The 16486-nt window shown below is 33.2% G+C and overlaps 1 protein-coding gene across 1 annotated transcript in view; it reads right to left on the minus strand.

Moving 5' to 3' along the window:
* LOC134257978 (uncharacterized) overlaps window positions 1–16486 on the minus strand; it is a gene marked incomplete at its 5' end in the record, with an annotated part of 120719 nt that overhangs the window by 49193 nt on the left and 55040 nt on the right. The window contains 13 exons of the mRNA XM_062740550.1: window positions 109–412; window positions 548–745; window positions 1290–1497; window positions 2011–2236; window positions 2386–2545; window positions 5096–5325; window positions 9454–9607; window positions 9873–9975; window positions 10484–10724; window positions 10824–11033; window positions 11234–11293; window positions 12561–12724; window positions 13747–13789. Coding sequence (XP_062596534.1) covers window positions 109–412; window positions 548–745; window positions 1290–1497; window positions 2011–2236; window positions 2386–2545; window positions 5096–5325; window positions 9454–9607; window positions 9873–9975; window positions 10484–10724; window positions 10824–11033; window positions 11234–11293; window positions 12561–12724; window positions 13747–13789 — 2301 coding nt within the window. The remainder of the gene's footprint in view (window positions 1–108; window positions 413–547; window positions 746–1289; window positions 1498–2010; window positions 2237–2385; window positions 2546–5095; window positions 5326–9453; window positions 9608–9872; window positions 9976–10483; window positions 10725–10823; window positions 11034–11233; window positions 11294–12560; window positions 12725–13746; window positions 13790–16486) is intronic.

Below are 16486 nucleotides of genomic sequence, written 5' to 3' on the forward strand. Positions count from 1 at the left end.
TGGGTACATAATATAATAAAATATACAAGAATATTAAAAATTGTAAACTTATTTTTCTTTTTACTCACAAGACAATTCCCCCCTCATAAATGTTCTTAAAGCACATACCCACATCATAGTTGACCGTATTTGCTGCAATGCTGGTTTGATTCCACCTGACAATCTGCTCTCCCCAGATGTCCCTGCCGTACCCCACAGCCACCAGAACCTGGGTTATGGGGGAGTCCTCATACACAGTGACTAGTCCCTTCATCACTCGGGGGTTACTGGTCGATCTGAAGGCTTCTGACATTCTCCCTCCAGGAATGGTCATGTCAAAGGTCTCCAACTGACAGGTGGCAGGTACACTCACACCCGCTTCATTGGCCACATGTACAGTGAAATACAGAGGAACTCCAGAAGGGTTCAAAATCTACAAGGTTTTGTACATAGTGATGAAAAATGAAACATCGCCGACATACAGAAATTAAAACCATCATGATTATTTGCCAATCTACAGTATTATATTTTGTTATTACTTATAGATCAAGTTCATATGCATATCAACCTCTGTCAATGAAGTTGAAAATCCTCCAAGTTCTTTTCGATAGACAACATCTGAGCCACCAGGTACAGTTCCTACATCCAGAGTCAGGATCACATTACTGCGGTCATCCTCTGCGTCAAGATCCAACTTAAATTCTGGATCTGTGTGGTCACGTCCTGCTGCCTGCAGCACTTTACATTCCCCTGGTCTTGTCACTCCCTTGAACATGTAGTTAATATAAAATGTAATGAGATATTGTAATTCAAATGTTTCATAATCTTCCTTTTTATTACAAATGGTTCAAAGACTTTGATATTCTGTCTATAGCAATGCTTTAACAAAGAAGTACAGAGTATGTTGTTTAATATCTTAAATCTTTATAAATTAAGAATGCATTTACATTGAAATTTAGTTACTTTATCTCATACAAATTGAATCAACATTTAAACAAAAGATGTTTGTAAAACACTTATGCCCCCCTCCTCCAAATATTAAATTGGAACTTTTTTAAGTCAAAGGGGAATAACTCTATCCAAAATGGCTAGATCATACCCATAACAGAACTTAACCTAGATATTGTTATCAAATTTCATTTCAATATGTGCAACATCTGTGAAGAAAATGAGTGGAAATGAAGGTGGATCAACAGACAGCAGCAAAGAAACATGCCCTCCCTTATTCAAAGGGGGGCATAAATATTTGCTTTCTATGAAATTTTCCTAGAATTATGTTTCAGATGCACGGTAAATAATAAAATGCTCACCCCAAAACTTTTGATCTGTGGTGGTGTTTTGTCTTTCTCCTTTTTGTGGGTATCTATAATTTTTTTCTGTATGACAGGTGTTTCATAATGCCAAATCCTATGCTTAAAAAGAGTCTTTTTAAATGTATGGAAAATTAGGTGTATCTTCAATGTCACTAATCCCTCCAAAGTTAGTCTTAATGGTCTGAGTTGAAGAAACATTTGAAGACTACAAAGAAATTTATACATAAAATTAATATGCTTGGTAAAGATCTTGACTCTTGAATACAGAAGTCCATGGGCCTTTACAGTTATATGTGTCTGCTTTTTCCATCCTGATCTTCCAACAGAAACACAGTTATGAAGAAATTTTGCTCAATAAAACATTGATGGCTTCCTTATACAGTCAAACCTTGTTATCTTGAACTTAATGGAACAAAAAAAAAACTGTGAGATATTTCATAGTTCAATTCAATTATAGTTATGCACTGAAATACACTCATAAAACAGCTTCTCTCTTACTGTTTAGCTTGATCACAAACATTTTTGAAAATTTTTCTACATTGGCTAGAATTCCTGAGTCTTAGCATTTTTCCAGTATATCAGTATTACAAAAACGTATTGATATATGATATTTTTTGTCACTGTATTGCCATATACTGAAATATGGATATTTTTGCCCAGCCCTACAACTTTATATATCAATTTTTACATAGAACTATCATTATTAAATAGTTCTTACTTCACATCTAGTGGAAATTTATTAAATGTTATCTCAGCAGTAGTTGGAAACCCTACTTCCATGATCTGTCCAGTGAGACGCAATTCTCCATAAAGAATAAAGCCAACACTAACAAATCCATATGCTGAGACTCCACCATTGGGAACTATTGTAACATATCCTTTCATTTCTAGAAGTTTTGCACCAACAACAAATTTGACACCATAATAATAATTGGCTCCAAAACCTGAAGATTAAAATGCAAAATCCTTCAAAAGAAATTGTCAAAAGATATTTTATTGTGTTGCTGAAACTGATTAGTTACAATGAAAATATCATCCTCGAATTGTAAAAATTAAGGAACAAAACATTATAATAGGTCAATTCTCTTCTTACCAAATGACAGGGTGAGAAGACCTCCAAGTGGAATTGATGTCTGATAATGGAAAAGGGTGTTTGTGTGTCTGGGAAAACTGAAGTCCCCTTCTATTCTCAAATCAAGGCTTTTGAAAATACTTGTCCCATTGGTAAGGATCTTGTTTAAGATTTCAGAATACTGTAATTATATAAAAAGTCACATGGTCTAAAACACTCACTTAGATTGCATTCCACCTCAAGAAAATGAAATGTATAGATGATTTACCCCATTACTAAATGTATAATTAATGTAAAGGTTATAGTTTCACTAGTTTTAATTTACAGGCTATTTATATTATTAACTTTAAGCAATTTTATAAAATATATAATTCAGCTGTAATTGAGGAAATCCATGTCTTAAATCTCTATTAAAATACAAGGGAAGCTCAGTGAACTGACATCTTTTGCCATCACTTTCATAAACTTGATTTATACTACATTTGTACTGCATGTTAAAGAAGTCGGTTCACTTTATGCCTAAAATGGCCCTGTAGATATACCAATTAATTGATCAACACTTGATTTTCTATTTGAAGCATTGAAATAAAATAGAGACTTTGTGCTTTCATATCCTATTAAAATTTTTCCTCTAGAAGTCCAGGCCTAGGAGAACTGGCTTTATGAAATTGCATTGTTATTGAACTTTTAGGTAAACACGTGTAATTGAGTACTTTCAGTGAAGAAAAATAATATAAGCGCACTCTCTGATCTAAAAAATAAAACATGTCCATTAATCCTCAGAAACAGTTCTATCATTTACTAGTTGCATATTTTAGATCAGAGATTGCGCTCTATATTAAATATCAAAAAATAGCTTTAAAAATTGGCCGTTTTTGTAGACTTGTTCAGAATATGAGGAAATTGACGCATTTCGTGACGTCATAATGCATTGACTAGCCAGAAAATGACGTCATTTTTTATAGATACGCAGTCACTAAAGATATAAGTGATATTTTATGCATTGTTAACTAAAACTATGCAGTTTCAGTTTTTCAGAAATTCACAGGGCCAAATAAAGCAAACATGAACCTTGTTCTTTCCCCAAATCTACTAGAGTTCTGTCTGGGAATGGACCTTTTCTTAAAACTTTAGTCTGGTTGTCAAAATCAGGCTTTAGATTAAGCTTATCTGAATTTGTACAGGTAAGATAAAATGTCAAGATCTGGCCCCAAGACCATAAAATAAGAATAGACTTGAGTCAAAATTTTAAATCAGTGTAACCTTTAAAGTAAATACCAAAATGAAACATAGTTTTCAAGTTATATTATTACTTAAATATTTCACAAACTTTGAATTCTTTAGGCATGTTCGTTGAATAATGATTAAAATATTCAAAATCTAAATTTTTACTTCAGCCTATTCTCAGTTTATGGTCTTGGGGCCTGAAGGCAGTCAGGATCAACATTTTTTTATTCATTCCAACAACTCTCATGAATATATATCAATCTGCATACAAGTTTCATTAAATTTCTGGAAAATGTTTTTTTTTTTAAAATTAGTCTTAATGCAAAATTTGATGGATTAAAGGAGAGACAGAAGGATGGAAAGAGTTAACGAGGCCCGATCTACTTGAACTGCGCATACGTTTTAACGCAGCGTCGACTCAGGCACGTCACAGTACCCTTGACTGCCGTCACAATTGAACACAATAACGTCAAATTGCGCTAAAATGCTTCACTGATTGTAGCTCTATAGACTGTACATGTTGAAAGTTGGTATTTCTATTATTTATACGTTTTTAAAATATTTTTTTATTTATAAACAACTTTAGAACATTATAATTATTTTGAGGTATCAATTTCTTGTTACATATTCATTAATTTTACTTTTTTTCAATTTGTGAGTTAAAAAACAAACACTACAACCAAAAGTCAACGATTTTAGTCTTTCTCCTTGAACATGTTGAAGTGTTTATACACACCCTTATTTTATTGAGGACTTAAATATGCATGGATTAACTTGAGTTAAAAAAAAATCAGTCCATGAATCATTTAAATGCAACCCCCGAAATATTTTATTTTTTCAATATATTACATGATATTAGTAAAATTTGTCATAAGTTGTCTGTTACCCCCCCCCCCCCTGTTTTTCCACGTATAACAACGTTGCGTGTTAAAAAAAATATAAAGTATTGAGAGAAAGTTATTTCAAAATGTAAGAATTATTTATTTTTTTTAAAAATTAATACAGTATTGTAATCGTTTGTTGATGCTATGTTTACCCATGGCGACTTATTTCATCTAGTTGGATAAAATAAATCCTAATAGTTTGTGTTTTGATATGCCCCCTTTTCACTGCAATAAAGGCTACCTCCAATTTTCTTTTATTTTTTTAAAAGAAGAATGAAAATTGCATGATATATGTGAAAAACAAAACATTTCATCAAATACTTTTTTATAAATTTTAAATTTCTTTTTTTATTGGAGAGTTTTACTATGTAATTATGTGTAAAAACACGAAAAATGGTCCATATCTTGACAGTGTCCCCATTTGACTACAATAAAGGCAAGGTAACAAAATTTCATTCTAATTTTTCTTAGCATAATACATACAAAAATATTTCCAAAAATTAAAATTTTTTATCATGCCGTTTTCGTAATTTTCAACTCGATCGGGCCTCGTTAAGGATGGATGGAAGACAGAAAACACTATATTTATTGCTCAAGCCATAAAAATGCAAAACACTTGCCAGGGCCTTCGCTAAATCTCCAAGTTCCTTAAGTAGCTCAGCAACTTTGACTGGGTCTATGTTTTTGAGATCCAACAAGGATTCCAAGTCTCCAATTGTCATGCAAGCCAACTTTTGTCCCAAAAGCCTTACTCCTTCATTTGACAAACCATTTCCAACAATGAAAGCTTGTTTAACACGACCAACTATGTCAGAAACTGCTTTTCCCAACATATTTCTGATTGCCTCTCCTGAAAATAAAAAACATCATGTTTACTTAAATGTTATTAATTAAGGTCTTCCATCTTAACGGAAGACCTCATAGCGATTGTATTGTTTCTTCTTCTTCTTCTTATTTTTTTTCTGACGCGATTTCTCAAAGACTACTGGCTAGAATTAGATGAAATTTTCAGGACAGATGTGTTGTTAAATGGGTTTGATACATCTGAGAGATTTTTTTAAAATTTGCTTCCGGTGCCAAGTTACAGACCTTTTTCTGATTTTTAAAATGACATTTTGTTCACAGATTTTCTCAAGAACGGTAAAAGATATCAATGTGAAACTTTCAGAGATTAAACTTGATTATAAATACTATCCAGGACGCAACTTTTCGTTTGTCGTCATTACTTCCGGTCGCTATCTGTAGCCAATTTAAAAAGTCCAAATTTCAACTTTTTTTGTTTTTCAATATTTTTCGTTAATTTTTTATATGTTAATAGACACCTTTCTTATAAAGCTTACTATATAATTTGTTTGAATTTTAATAAATCTTTACTCTACATATTAGCATTTAATAATTTGAAGCATTCCAAAATGGCCGCTCTCTCTGTCAACTCCGACATTTCGCAATAGGAGTTTACGGAGGCAGCCGAGCCTTTGCTTGAACGAAAGTAACATAAGGAGTCTGGACAAATAAAACGTAAAGGAATACTTGGATTTTCACGTCGTAGTTACGTTGCAATTCTGTGTCAAACAAAATTCTTAAACGTCTTCTATAATTGGTTTTGGTTGGTTCTCAAAGTAGAAAAAGAAAAAACTAAATGTGCAAATGAAATTCAATACCTAATATCTTCTGATTGCACCACGGAAAAGCAGATCTTTAATCATTTTTATAAGTACCGGTAATAGTTTTTCAAGAAAGAATATCAATAAATACAGTAAGTATAAAACTTGACCACTGTTTTCCCTTGCACACTTGTGCCATATTAAACCAATAGAAAAGACAAAATAAGATAACCATATTTTTTTAAAGATCGTTTAATGAAGTTTATATTAACATTATTGTCTCAAAGATTTTATTCAAGGTATTGAACACAAACGGTATCTAATTCCCTGATCGTCATAAGGCGAGCCAATTTATTTTTGGCGAAACATTTCAATCTCTTCATGAATGTTTAACTAATCGGTATACAGTAAAACTCGTTTAGTACGAAAACGGATATTGCAAATTCACAGATATAGCGAAGTTATCTTAGATCCCAACTACACAAATCTAACGAATTCCTGATGCGATCACTTTGGCAATAAACACAAAATTTTAAAACAAGAGGCCCATGGGCCACATCGCTCACCTGAGAAGCTTTGACCATTCTGTTCTTAACCAGATTTCCCCCTTGTTACACATAATGCATCCCCACCCTACCCCACTGATCATAATTTAGACATTTTGAAATCTACACTACCCCATGATCCTTCCATGGGCACATAATTATGTTTCAGCTTTTTTGGCCCAGTGGTTCCTGAGAAGAAGATTTTCAAAGATTTTTCCTATATATTTCTATAAAAAACTTTGATTCCCTATAATGGCCCCGCCCTTCCCCCGGGGATCATGATTCCTATAAATTAGAATTTACACTACCCCAGAATGCTTCCAAATAAGCTTCACTTTTTCTGGCCCAGTGGTTCTTGAGAAGAAGATTTTCAAAGATTTTTCTTATATATTTCTATATAAAACTTTGATTCCCCATTGTGGCTCCGCCCTTCCCCCGGGGGTCATTATTTGAACAATTTAGAATCTACATTCTACCAGGATGCTTCCACATAAGTTTCAGCTTTTCTGGCCCAGTGGTTCTTGAGAAGAAGATTTTCGAAGATTTTTCCTATATATTTCTATATAAAACTTTGATACCCCATTGTGGCCCCACCCTTCCCCCGGGGGTCATGATTTGAACAATTTAGAATCTACACTACCCCAAGGTGCTTCCACATAAGTTTCAGCTTTTCTGGCCCAGTGGTTCTTGAGAAGAAGATTTTCAAAGATTTTTCCTATATATTTCTATATAAAACTTTGATTCCCCATTGTGGCCCCGCCCTTCTCCCGGGGGTCATGATGTAAACAATTTAGAATCTACATTATACCAAGATGCTTCCACATAAGTTTCAGCTTTTCTGGCCCAGTGGTTCTTGAGAAGAAGATTTTCAAAGATTTTTCCTATATATTTCTATATAAAACTTTGATTCCCCATTGTGGCCCCGCCCTTCACCCAGGGGTCATGATTTGAACAATTTAGAATTTACACTACCCCAGGATGCTTCCACATAAGTTTCAGCTTTTCTGGCCCAGTGGTTCTTGAGAAGAAGATTTTCAAAGATTTTTCCTGTGTATTTCTATATAAAACTTTGATTCCCCACTGTGGCCCCGCCCTTCAGCCGGGGGTCATGATTTGAACAATTTAGAATCTACACTACTCCAGGATGCTTCCACATAAGTTTCAGCTTAACTAGCCCAGTGGTTCTTGAGAAGAAGATTTTTTAATGACCAAACCCTATTTTTGTCTTTTCTTGATTATCTCCCCTTGCGAGGGGATATGTCCCTTCATTTTAACAATTTAAATTCCCCTTCACCCAAGGATGCTTTGTACCAAGTTTGGTCAAAATTGGCCCAGTGGTTCTTGAGAAGAAGTCGAAAATGTGAAAAGTTTACAGACGGACAGACAGACGGATGGACGGACAGACAGACGGACGGACGACGGACAAAATGTGATCAGAAAAGCTCACTTGAGCCTTCGGCTCAGGTGAGCTAAAAAGTTAAAATTCATAGTTGTTTCACTGTTTTAGTGTTAATTGCTCACATACTATATGGAGTTTGTGAAATGTGTTAAATATACTTTCTTATCATCAAATTTTAGGCTATATGAACGTTCTTTTTATTCATTGAAGCTATCACACCTATTAAATAGAACATTTAAAGAAAAGGGGGAAGATTAACTCGTGGCATTTGGCTCGAAATTATGAATAGTGACTAGCCTTTCATAATTCTAGGACAAAGGCACTGTTATACAGAGGTATATACAAGAAGATTTAAAGCAGAGGTCCCAATAGCGTACGTAATATTTAGTGCGTTGGATTTTCATGCTGGTGACATAGATTCAATCCCCCTTGCGTGCAATATTTTAAGCTAGATTTTACAGGGTTTTTCCAGAATCGGACAGAAGACCTCTCGTTGCTCGCAATGAGATCATATCTAGTTTATAGAATATCATTCTATTTTAGTAACCATGGCAACACCATTCATCAAATACTGATGCACTATTTGTATCAAATAAATAATATAAGCCAAAGGTTAAAGTGAGTTTTCTGATCACCTGTAGTTGTTGTCACTGTTGTTGTTGTCACTGTTTTCACCTTATTCTCTAGACCATTTCAACCAACGGTGGCAAATATCATACTGTATAAGCAGAATTTTTAGCAAGGATTTAATTTTGGAATTATTAGCAAGGATCCTGAGATTGCTTAAATTGAATATCACTAAACATTGCAATTTAATTTTAGCAGGTTCTCAAGTGAGCATATTTTAAAATCGCTAAAATTACATCTCGCTAAAAATAAACGGTTTACAGGACATATTGCCAAATTTTCGTCTTGCTACAATTTCCACTTATACGGTTACTTATTCAATTTTGTTCAAAGAAAGGGCCAAACCCTAATTCAAGAGGGGGGGGGGGGGGTCTTTAAGAATTAGAGTAAATTTAAAAGGCATCATATCATAAATCTTCTTTTTAAATATCACTGGGCCAGAAAAAAGGAAATTTAAGTGAAAGCTTCATAACAAAGTGTGCAGATTCAAATTTGTTCAAATCATGGCCCATAGGATGGAGCAAAATGAGCATTCAAAATTTTGCATAGGATTGTGAAGGAAAAATCCTCCTTTCAAGAATAGCAAAGTCATGGTAAAACATTTGTAAATATAAGTATCCTGGTTATTGTTCAGATCATGCCCTTGTTTCACAATAAGTTTTTTACCGCCTGCTTGAGTAAAAAGTACAGTTCAATTGGAAAAAATTCTTTCATTTTAGTATGTGGAACTAAAGAATGATATTCTGACCTAAATTGTCTGTAGGAAAATTGATTATAAAGGTTTTTTTCTTAACATGATTTACCTCCTTTTACAGTAACTGTATTAGTGACTTCCCCTGCATTGTGTATTGTAAAAGGGTTACTGGATCTCAAAGCAATAATGGCAGATTTCAATCCTGTTTTAACATCATTTTCTTCAAGCACAGTTGCAGCCAAGTTATCTTGCTTTGTTTGCCTCTACAAAATCAAACCATAAAAGAATATTTTTTTAACAATAAAGAAAAATATCTTTATATGTTCCAAAAAATCCTGCTTGAAAGAATACATTGTGGGCAAAATAGTGAAGGATTGACTGATGAAACTGATCAATCTCACTGTATAACAAATGCGAATCCAGTAATGAATATGATTGGTGCAATTTTACTATTCTTTAAAAAGTTAATTTCAGAAAATATACTCAACCCTGTATAACATGTATATGTATAATAAACTAGATAGTTACATCATGGTTCTGAACACTCCGTATGTAGTTCTCAATTTCCTCATTTGATGCATTTGTTTCCAAAAGTGTTCTAAGACCCTCTTTAAAGTTTGCTGGATCCAATCTATATAGTGAAAAATAAGTTAAATACCAACATCATAGTCTAAATCTATACTTATAAATCAATAAAATTTGCAAATAAACTCCGAAACAGGTGCACCAGAGTTCTTACTTACTCCTCTAACAATACACTGTACAGTATACAAAATAATGTTCGTAAACTATATTTAGATTTCACTTGGATAGTAACTATCGTACATTAAATTTAAAGTCTACTTCAATTTTTATAGCATAACCGTGAGTATGATGGCGTTTCAGGTAGGCGGATCTAAGCTACTGGCAAATTTTAATGAAACTGACAACAAGCAATTGTTTATTTCTTTCATAAAATGTCATCACTGAATTATACAATCAAAACTTGAGAAGTTGCAATGAAACCTTGCATTGCAGATCAATCCATGACCTCTCTATAGCTTCAAAGTGAGCTTAACAAAAATAAACATTTACCCGGTACATGTAATCATTAACATGTAATTGCCATATATCCAAAGTTTAAGAAAAGAAATAAATACTTGATAACTTCAAGTGATCTCTTTTTTCGTCCTCTCATTGTGATGTTATGTGAACAGCCGGTTGGAGGAGATATTGAGGAATTCATATCCAAGATCGTGTAATTTATCTTTCCTGAAGGGTCATTAATAATTCCTTGGATTATTAGGATTGCTTTAATTAGGTAATTTGAAGAATTTTCAGTGATTGTGTAGTTTAACTGAAAGTCAGGCAGGTCTCCAAAAGTCTCTACACTTTCAATACCTGAATTTAAAGACAAAAAAAATCATGCATGTATTGTTAAACATGTCTGAGAATACAACATATTTACTCTGCTTGTAATCATTAGTGATATCTATTTACTGCCTGCTGTGGGAAGAGACTTGACAACTCTTTTGGACTCTATTTGGAACTCCAGATTTTCACAACCAATATCAAGCTTGAAGTAAATTGTCTTGTTTCCCTGGTAGAAGGCACTGTCAAAGCAGCATTCAATCCCTGTGCAGTTACTTAGATAATGACAATACTTTTGTCCATCTGTTGGTATCCTATTTATCTGTGTTGAACTGCAAGCTTAAATAATAGTAAAACTTTATAATGGATACATTATTTCAACTTTCATCTGCATACAATGTTTTAGATATACATGTTTATGTTTACTTGCATATTAATTATATGTACTTATTGTCTAGCATTTATCATGCAGCAGGCAATTCCTGTGCCATACATTGTAGTTTAATATATATGGTATGTACATGTATATACATATTTACCTGATGCATTAAATTCCGAATTTGGACACTCTGTTGCTTTCCAGAAATCATAACTTATTCCTAATAGAAAATAAAAAACAAAACAAAAGATCTTTGCATGAGCCTTTAAAATCACTTGTCCAATGAGTATAAAGATTTTGGTTTAAAATATATTTTATTCATTGAATTAGACTGAACAGCAGGCATAAATGCCTATGATTGCTCTCTCCATATAAAGATATAAAGTATGAAGATTTTCTAACTCTAGGTGAGCTAAAAACTTGAACTTTGGCCATAACTTTGAAAGCTTGGTGCTGGAGCTTTTATATTTCACCCCATTTCTTTGGACAATACCTTCCCCTGGGTAGCTGCAATTTTGACCCTTTGACCTTGATCTTCGAGTTTGACCTACTTTTAGAAATCTTTAACTTTGGTCATAAATTCTGAATGGTGCATGCCACGGCTTTCAAACATCATGAGTGTATTTCTTAGAGCAATATGAGCTGCAACTATGATGTTAAAAAATTCTGTTGCAATATTTTAATTAATATTTCAAAGACAGAAAAAAAGAAATAGTTGCAATAAAATTTGATTGAAGCAAAATTAATTTGTCATCCTATACAATAATAATTTCTTGTATAACCAATACATTTCATTGTACCGAGATATTTCTTGAGAAAAAAAACTTTATTCTAGTCATATTGATCATATAAGTTTAAATCACATACAGATTTATCTTCAAAGCACTCTTTAACAGCAAAATATAATTATATTGATTCAAGACAAAATCTTCCCTTATTTACTTGCAATTTGGACCATTTGACCTTGACCCACTTTTAAGATTCAACTTTAACCTTGGTTATAACTTCTGAATGGTTAATGCTAGGGTTTTTATATTTCATATGTGTATTTATTTAGACAAGATCTTGCCTGGGGTATCTGCAAATTTGACCATGTTAGGAATGAATCTCATTTTTGGCCAAATTTTTTTAGTATAACCCGGTTTGGGTTAGTTTATACACTCTATAATCTGTGAAGTCACACCATTTGCAATGTGGAGGCATCAGTGTTTAAACAACACATCTTGTTTCACGCCAAAATTAATAGTGGTCTGTTTCAAGTGAGACAGATTCCTTAACCTTGTGTTTTGTTTCATAATTATCAAGAAGGATCCTGGGATTTGCTTTAAAATTTCAGTCAGAACTCAATTCATTCAGGCTGACAAATTTTATGGACAAAACAAATGATGGACATCAAAAAGATCAAAATTAATACCTTCTGCTTTTTTCTAGGAGCCTGGGGGAAAAAAATGGAATGATCAATTTTTAAGCCAATATGTTTATCATACCTTTGAATGGTAGTTCTCCATCACTAGCATTACAGGTTTGAAAGTGGAAAGGTAAATTACTGAATACTGTCAGGTTGGTTTTACAGAATTCTTTTTCAAAACACAATCTTATTGTTCCATCCACTAAAAATTTCTTTTTTGATGAGACAGGAGTCACATGATATCTAAAAAGATAGATCATATCATACCTATCTATAAGTCAAAAATACAGTTTTTTGCATGATTGATATGCCTGACATCACAGTAGTTGTATTAGCATTCATGTATTATATACATGTACACAACAGTAAAAGAAATGCATGTTTTAATCAGGTATTGTGGAGCTGTTATGCACCTCTTGCAGAACCCCTGTATTCATTTTGTATATTGGCATATTTTTGCCCTCTATATGCAAGATAAATTATGTTAACATGCAAGAAAATTATGTCAACATGCAAGATAGTTATGTCGACACACAAGAACTACAAATCTTTTAAGTGATTCTGATTTTAATATGTGTAAAGTCCTGTACGCAAGTCTGTTTCTGACATCATAGATGCAAGATGCGACATAATTATGACAAGATGCAGTTTACTTATATTAACATGAGAGATAATTATGATGACATGCAAGATATTCATGTCAACATGGGAGTTAATTATGCAGATGTAACTTATCTATGTGAACATGCAAGTAAATTATGTTAACATGCAATATATTAATGTTAACATGCGAGATAATTATGTAGACATGCAAGATATTAATGTTTACATGCAAGATGATTATATTGCCATGTTATATTGACATAAATTAGTTGCATGTCTACATAATTATTTTTCATGCTGACATAAATATTTTACATGTCTAATAGTACATAATTTTGCTGCATCTTGCATCTACAAAGTCAGATACAGGGTTAGTAAGTAAATTTTCCCATATTTAAATTTTATTTTCTTGTAAGATTGGTATAACTTGCATGTCAACATAATTAACTTGCATGCTGACATAAATATGTTGCATGTCTATACAATTTTTATTTTTCACATGGTATATAACAAAGTAAATAGTTCCAATGGTTCACGGTCCTTCACCATTACAAAATTAAAGCTCAGACAAGATTGTAGGGAAAGACAGACAAGGTGTTCCTAGATACCCATCCCAAAAACTTCATTTGCATGGGGTTTAATATATTATTTTTATTTCTTACCCCCAATGAACAACACCATGTATACCAATTTCTTCCCATCTACCTGAAAAGGCAAAGAAGCCAAAGGCCTTAAAAATCACCAGATTATCAATAGGCAAATTTCTTCTGAAATACAGTGAAACTTCTCCAAACCGGCCCCCCTGGAAACCGGTTCTCCCTGAACATCGGCCAAATTTAAAAGTCCCGGCAAAATTATTAACATTTCTTTACACATAAGCTCTCATAAAACCGGCCACCCCTGAAAACCGGACACCGGCCACTTTTCCAAGAACGAAAGTTAAGAAACATAGGAAATTTCCCCTCATCATACCGGCCACTTTTTGATTGCAAGAAATTTAACTGTCATTGGCCAGAAGGGTAATAATGACCGGCCGCAGGTGTGAAAAATAACCTACCCACAAGAAGTCAAAGGTGTGAAAAACTGAATATGGCCTCATAGGGTTTTCTATTGTTAGCCGTCTTGAAGGGGTAGTCATCGTGCCAGACTACGAAAATGGCCGGTCCAAGCTGTGTACATATGATTAACATCAATTAAACTTGAATTAATAAAATATCAAGCAACTAATAAATCTAAATCACGTACATAATGAATCGCAAATTTTCGCACGCCATATTGCATCATCTTTTTAAATACACATAAGCGGCCTTAAAATTGGGCATTGTTAAATAATGCTGAGGGAAAAAAATTAAATAAAATGTTTACCAAAATATACATTTCATAATTAAAATAACAGAAGTTTTGCTCAGAGATGTTTTAGTTATTACTTTTAACTGAAGTACAAATATTTTTTTTAATGACGTAAGCGATACACATGCAGTATCAGATAAGGTAAAGTGTCTGGCTTATTTCTTCTAGTAACTTTCCCTGTTTTTTGTGTTCTTATTTTCTAATTTCTTATTATAAAAATCAACATGTATGTCGAATATATCCTCACTTATAATAATTTCTATTTTTTTTTTAACCTTAAGAATACATTACGTGTCTGCCGATATATATTAAAACATGTTGACAGATAATTATAACAGACACCAATTATATATTTTTCCTAGCATCTGTCACACAGTTCTACATTTCTTCAGTATGTTAGATCCTCGGGAAACCGGCCACCCCTCTAGACCGGCCATTTTATTCAGTCTGGCAGCTGGCCGGTTTAGAGAAGTTTTACTGTACTTCTTACTCAAAAAGCATATTCTACATCATTGTAAGCCTATTGCTCCTTACACAACATACTGAAGATACTGAAGTGTGTTTGAGAAAACGAATGAAAAAGAGCTAAGTAGAAAATAAATATTAGTAACAAAGAAGTTACAAAGAAGTCACTGGGATCTCAAATTCCCATTCCTTATATCTGAGATTCTTTACAAGAGGCTCATGGGCCACAATGCTCACCTGACTAACTTTGGACATGCTGTTGTTCACCAGATTTAAATTTCCTCCTTACGATACCTAGTTTAAATTCCCTATTGTGGCCCAATCTTACACCCAGTGGTTATGATTTGAACAATCTAGAATCTAAACTTCCTAAGGATGCCTTCACCTAAGTTTCAGCTTTTCTGACCCAGTGGTTCTTGAGAAGAAAATTTTGAAAGATTTTTTCTGTATACTTTAATGTAAAACTTGGATTGTCTATTGTGGTCCTATCCTACTCCCAAGGATCATCATTTGAACAATTTAGAATCTACACTTTCCCAGGATGCTTCCATAGAAGTTTTAGTTGTTCTTGGAAGTTTTTTTTTAAATTTATTTTTTACATATATATCATTTCAACAATTTAAACTCCCCTTCACCCAATGATATCTAATACCAACATTGATTAAAACTGGCCCAGTAGTTTTTGAGAACAAGTTGAAAATGTGAAAACATTACAGATGGAAGAATAGACAGCTAGACAGACATACAGACAACAGATGATCTGAAAAGCTCACTTGAGCTTTCAGCTCAGGTGAGCTAATAATAGCAAAAGAAACATTATGCAAAGTCTTTATGGGATAAGTGAGTTTTCAATAAAAAAGTTTTACAGCAAACAGCTTGTTTTCGAATACCGTAATTTTCGGATAATAGGTCGATACTTTTTTCTCAGAACCGCTGGGGTCGCCCAATATACGAATTCGACCTTTTTTAAGGCTCAAGTTTACGAAAAATGCCCCCAAATCAATAAAATTTACGTCAATTTCAAAGCAAATCTGTGCCACTTTCATAACTTTTTCATTATTTTACGCAGAAAAATTAATGCCAAGGTAAACAAAAAAATATTTATTCTATAGCTTTCTTACAAAATAAATTCCATTAATTATCTGTTGATGACAAAAGAAAACAACATTGATTCATCTATTAAATAATTCCTCAACGTATTATCCATTAACATCACGCGGTATCCATCTTGTGAAGTAAGGAAATCGCTACCGTTTACTAAAAGTAAAACCGCAACCGTATCAAAATTTTAAAATACGGAAAAATTTTCAAGATCACAATTGTAGTGTTTTTACCATTTATTAGTAGCGATAAATTGAAATAGTATATTAAATATTTTTTATTGTCTTAAGCAAAGAATTAGTAATAAATACGGGTGACAGAAATATAATTTACATTGAATTACCGGTATACAAAGATTGGCTTCTAACAGAATTTTAATTGTCTGAAAGATAAAGGGATTTACACTGTGTACGCAAAGGTGTAACACCTGTGGTTTAAATGCCTGCGGGGCATGATTATAACAAACCCACGTGCCGTTATAGGCTA

Source organism: Saccostrea cucullata, unplaced genomic scaffold (assembly GCF_032062105.1).
Source record: "Saccostrea cucullata isolate Sc308-1 unplaced genomic scaffold, CSIRO_AGI_Scuc_v1 ctg815, whole genome shotgun sequence".
NCBI classification, from domain to species: Eukaryota; Metazoa; Mollusca; class Bivalvia; order Ostreida; family Ostreidae; genus Saccostrea; species Saccostrea cuccullata.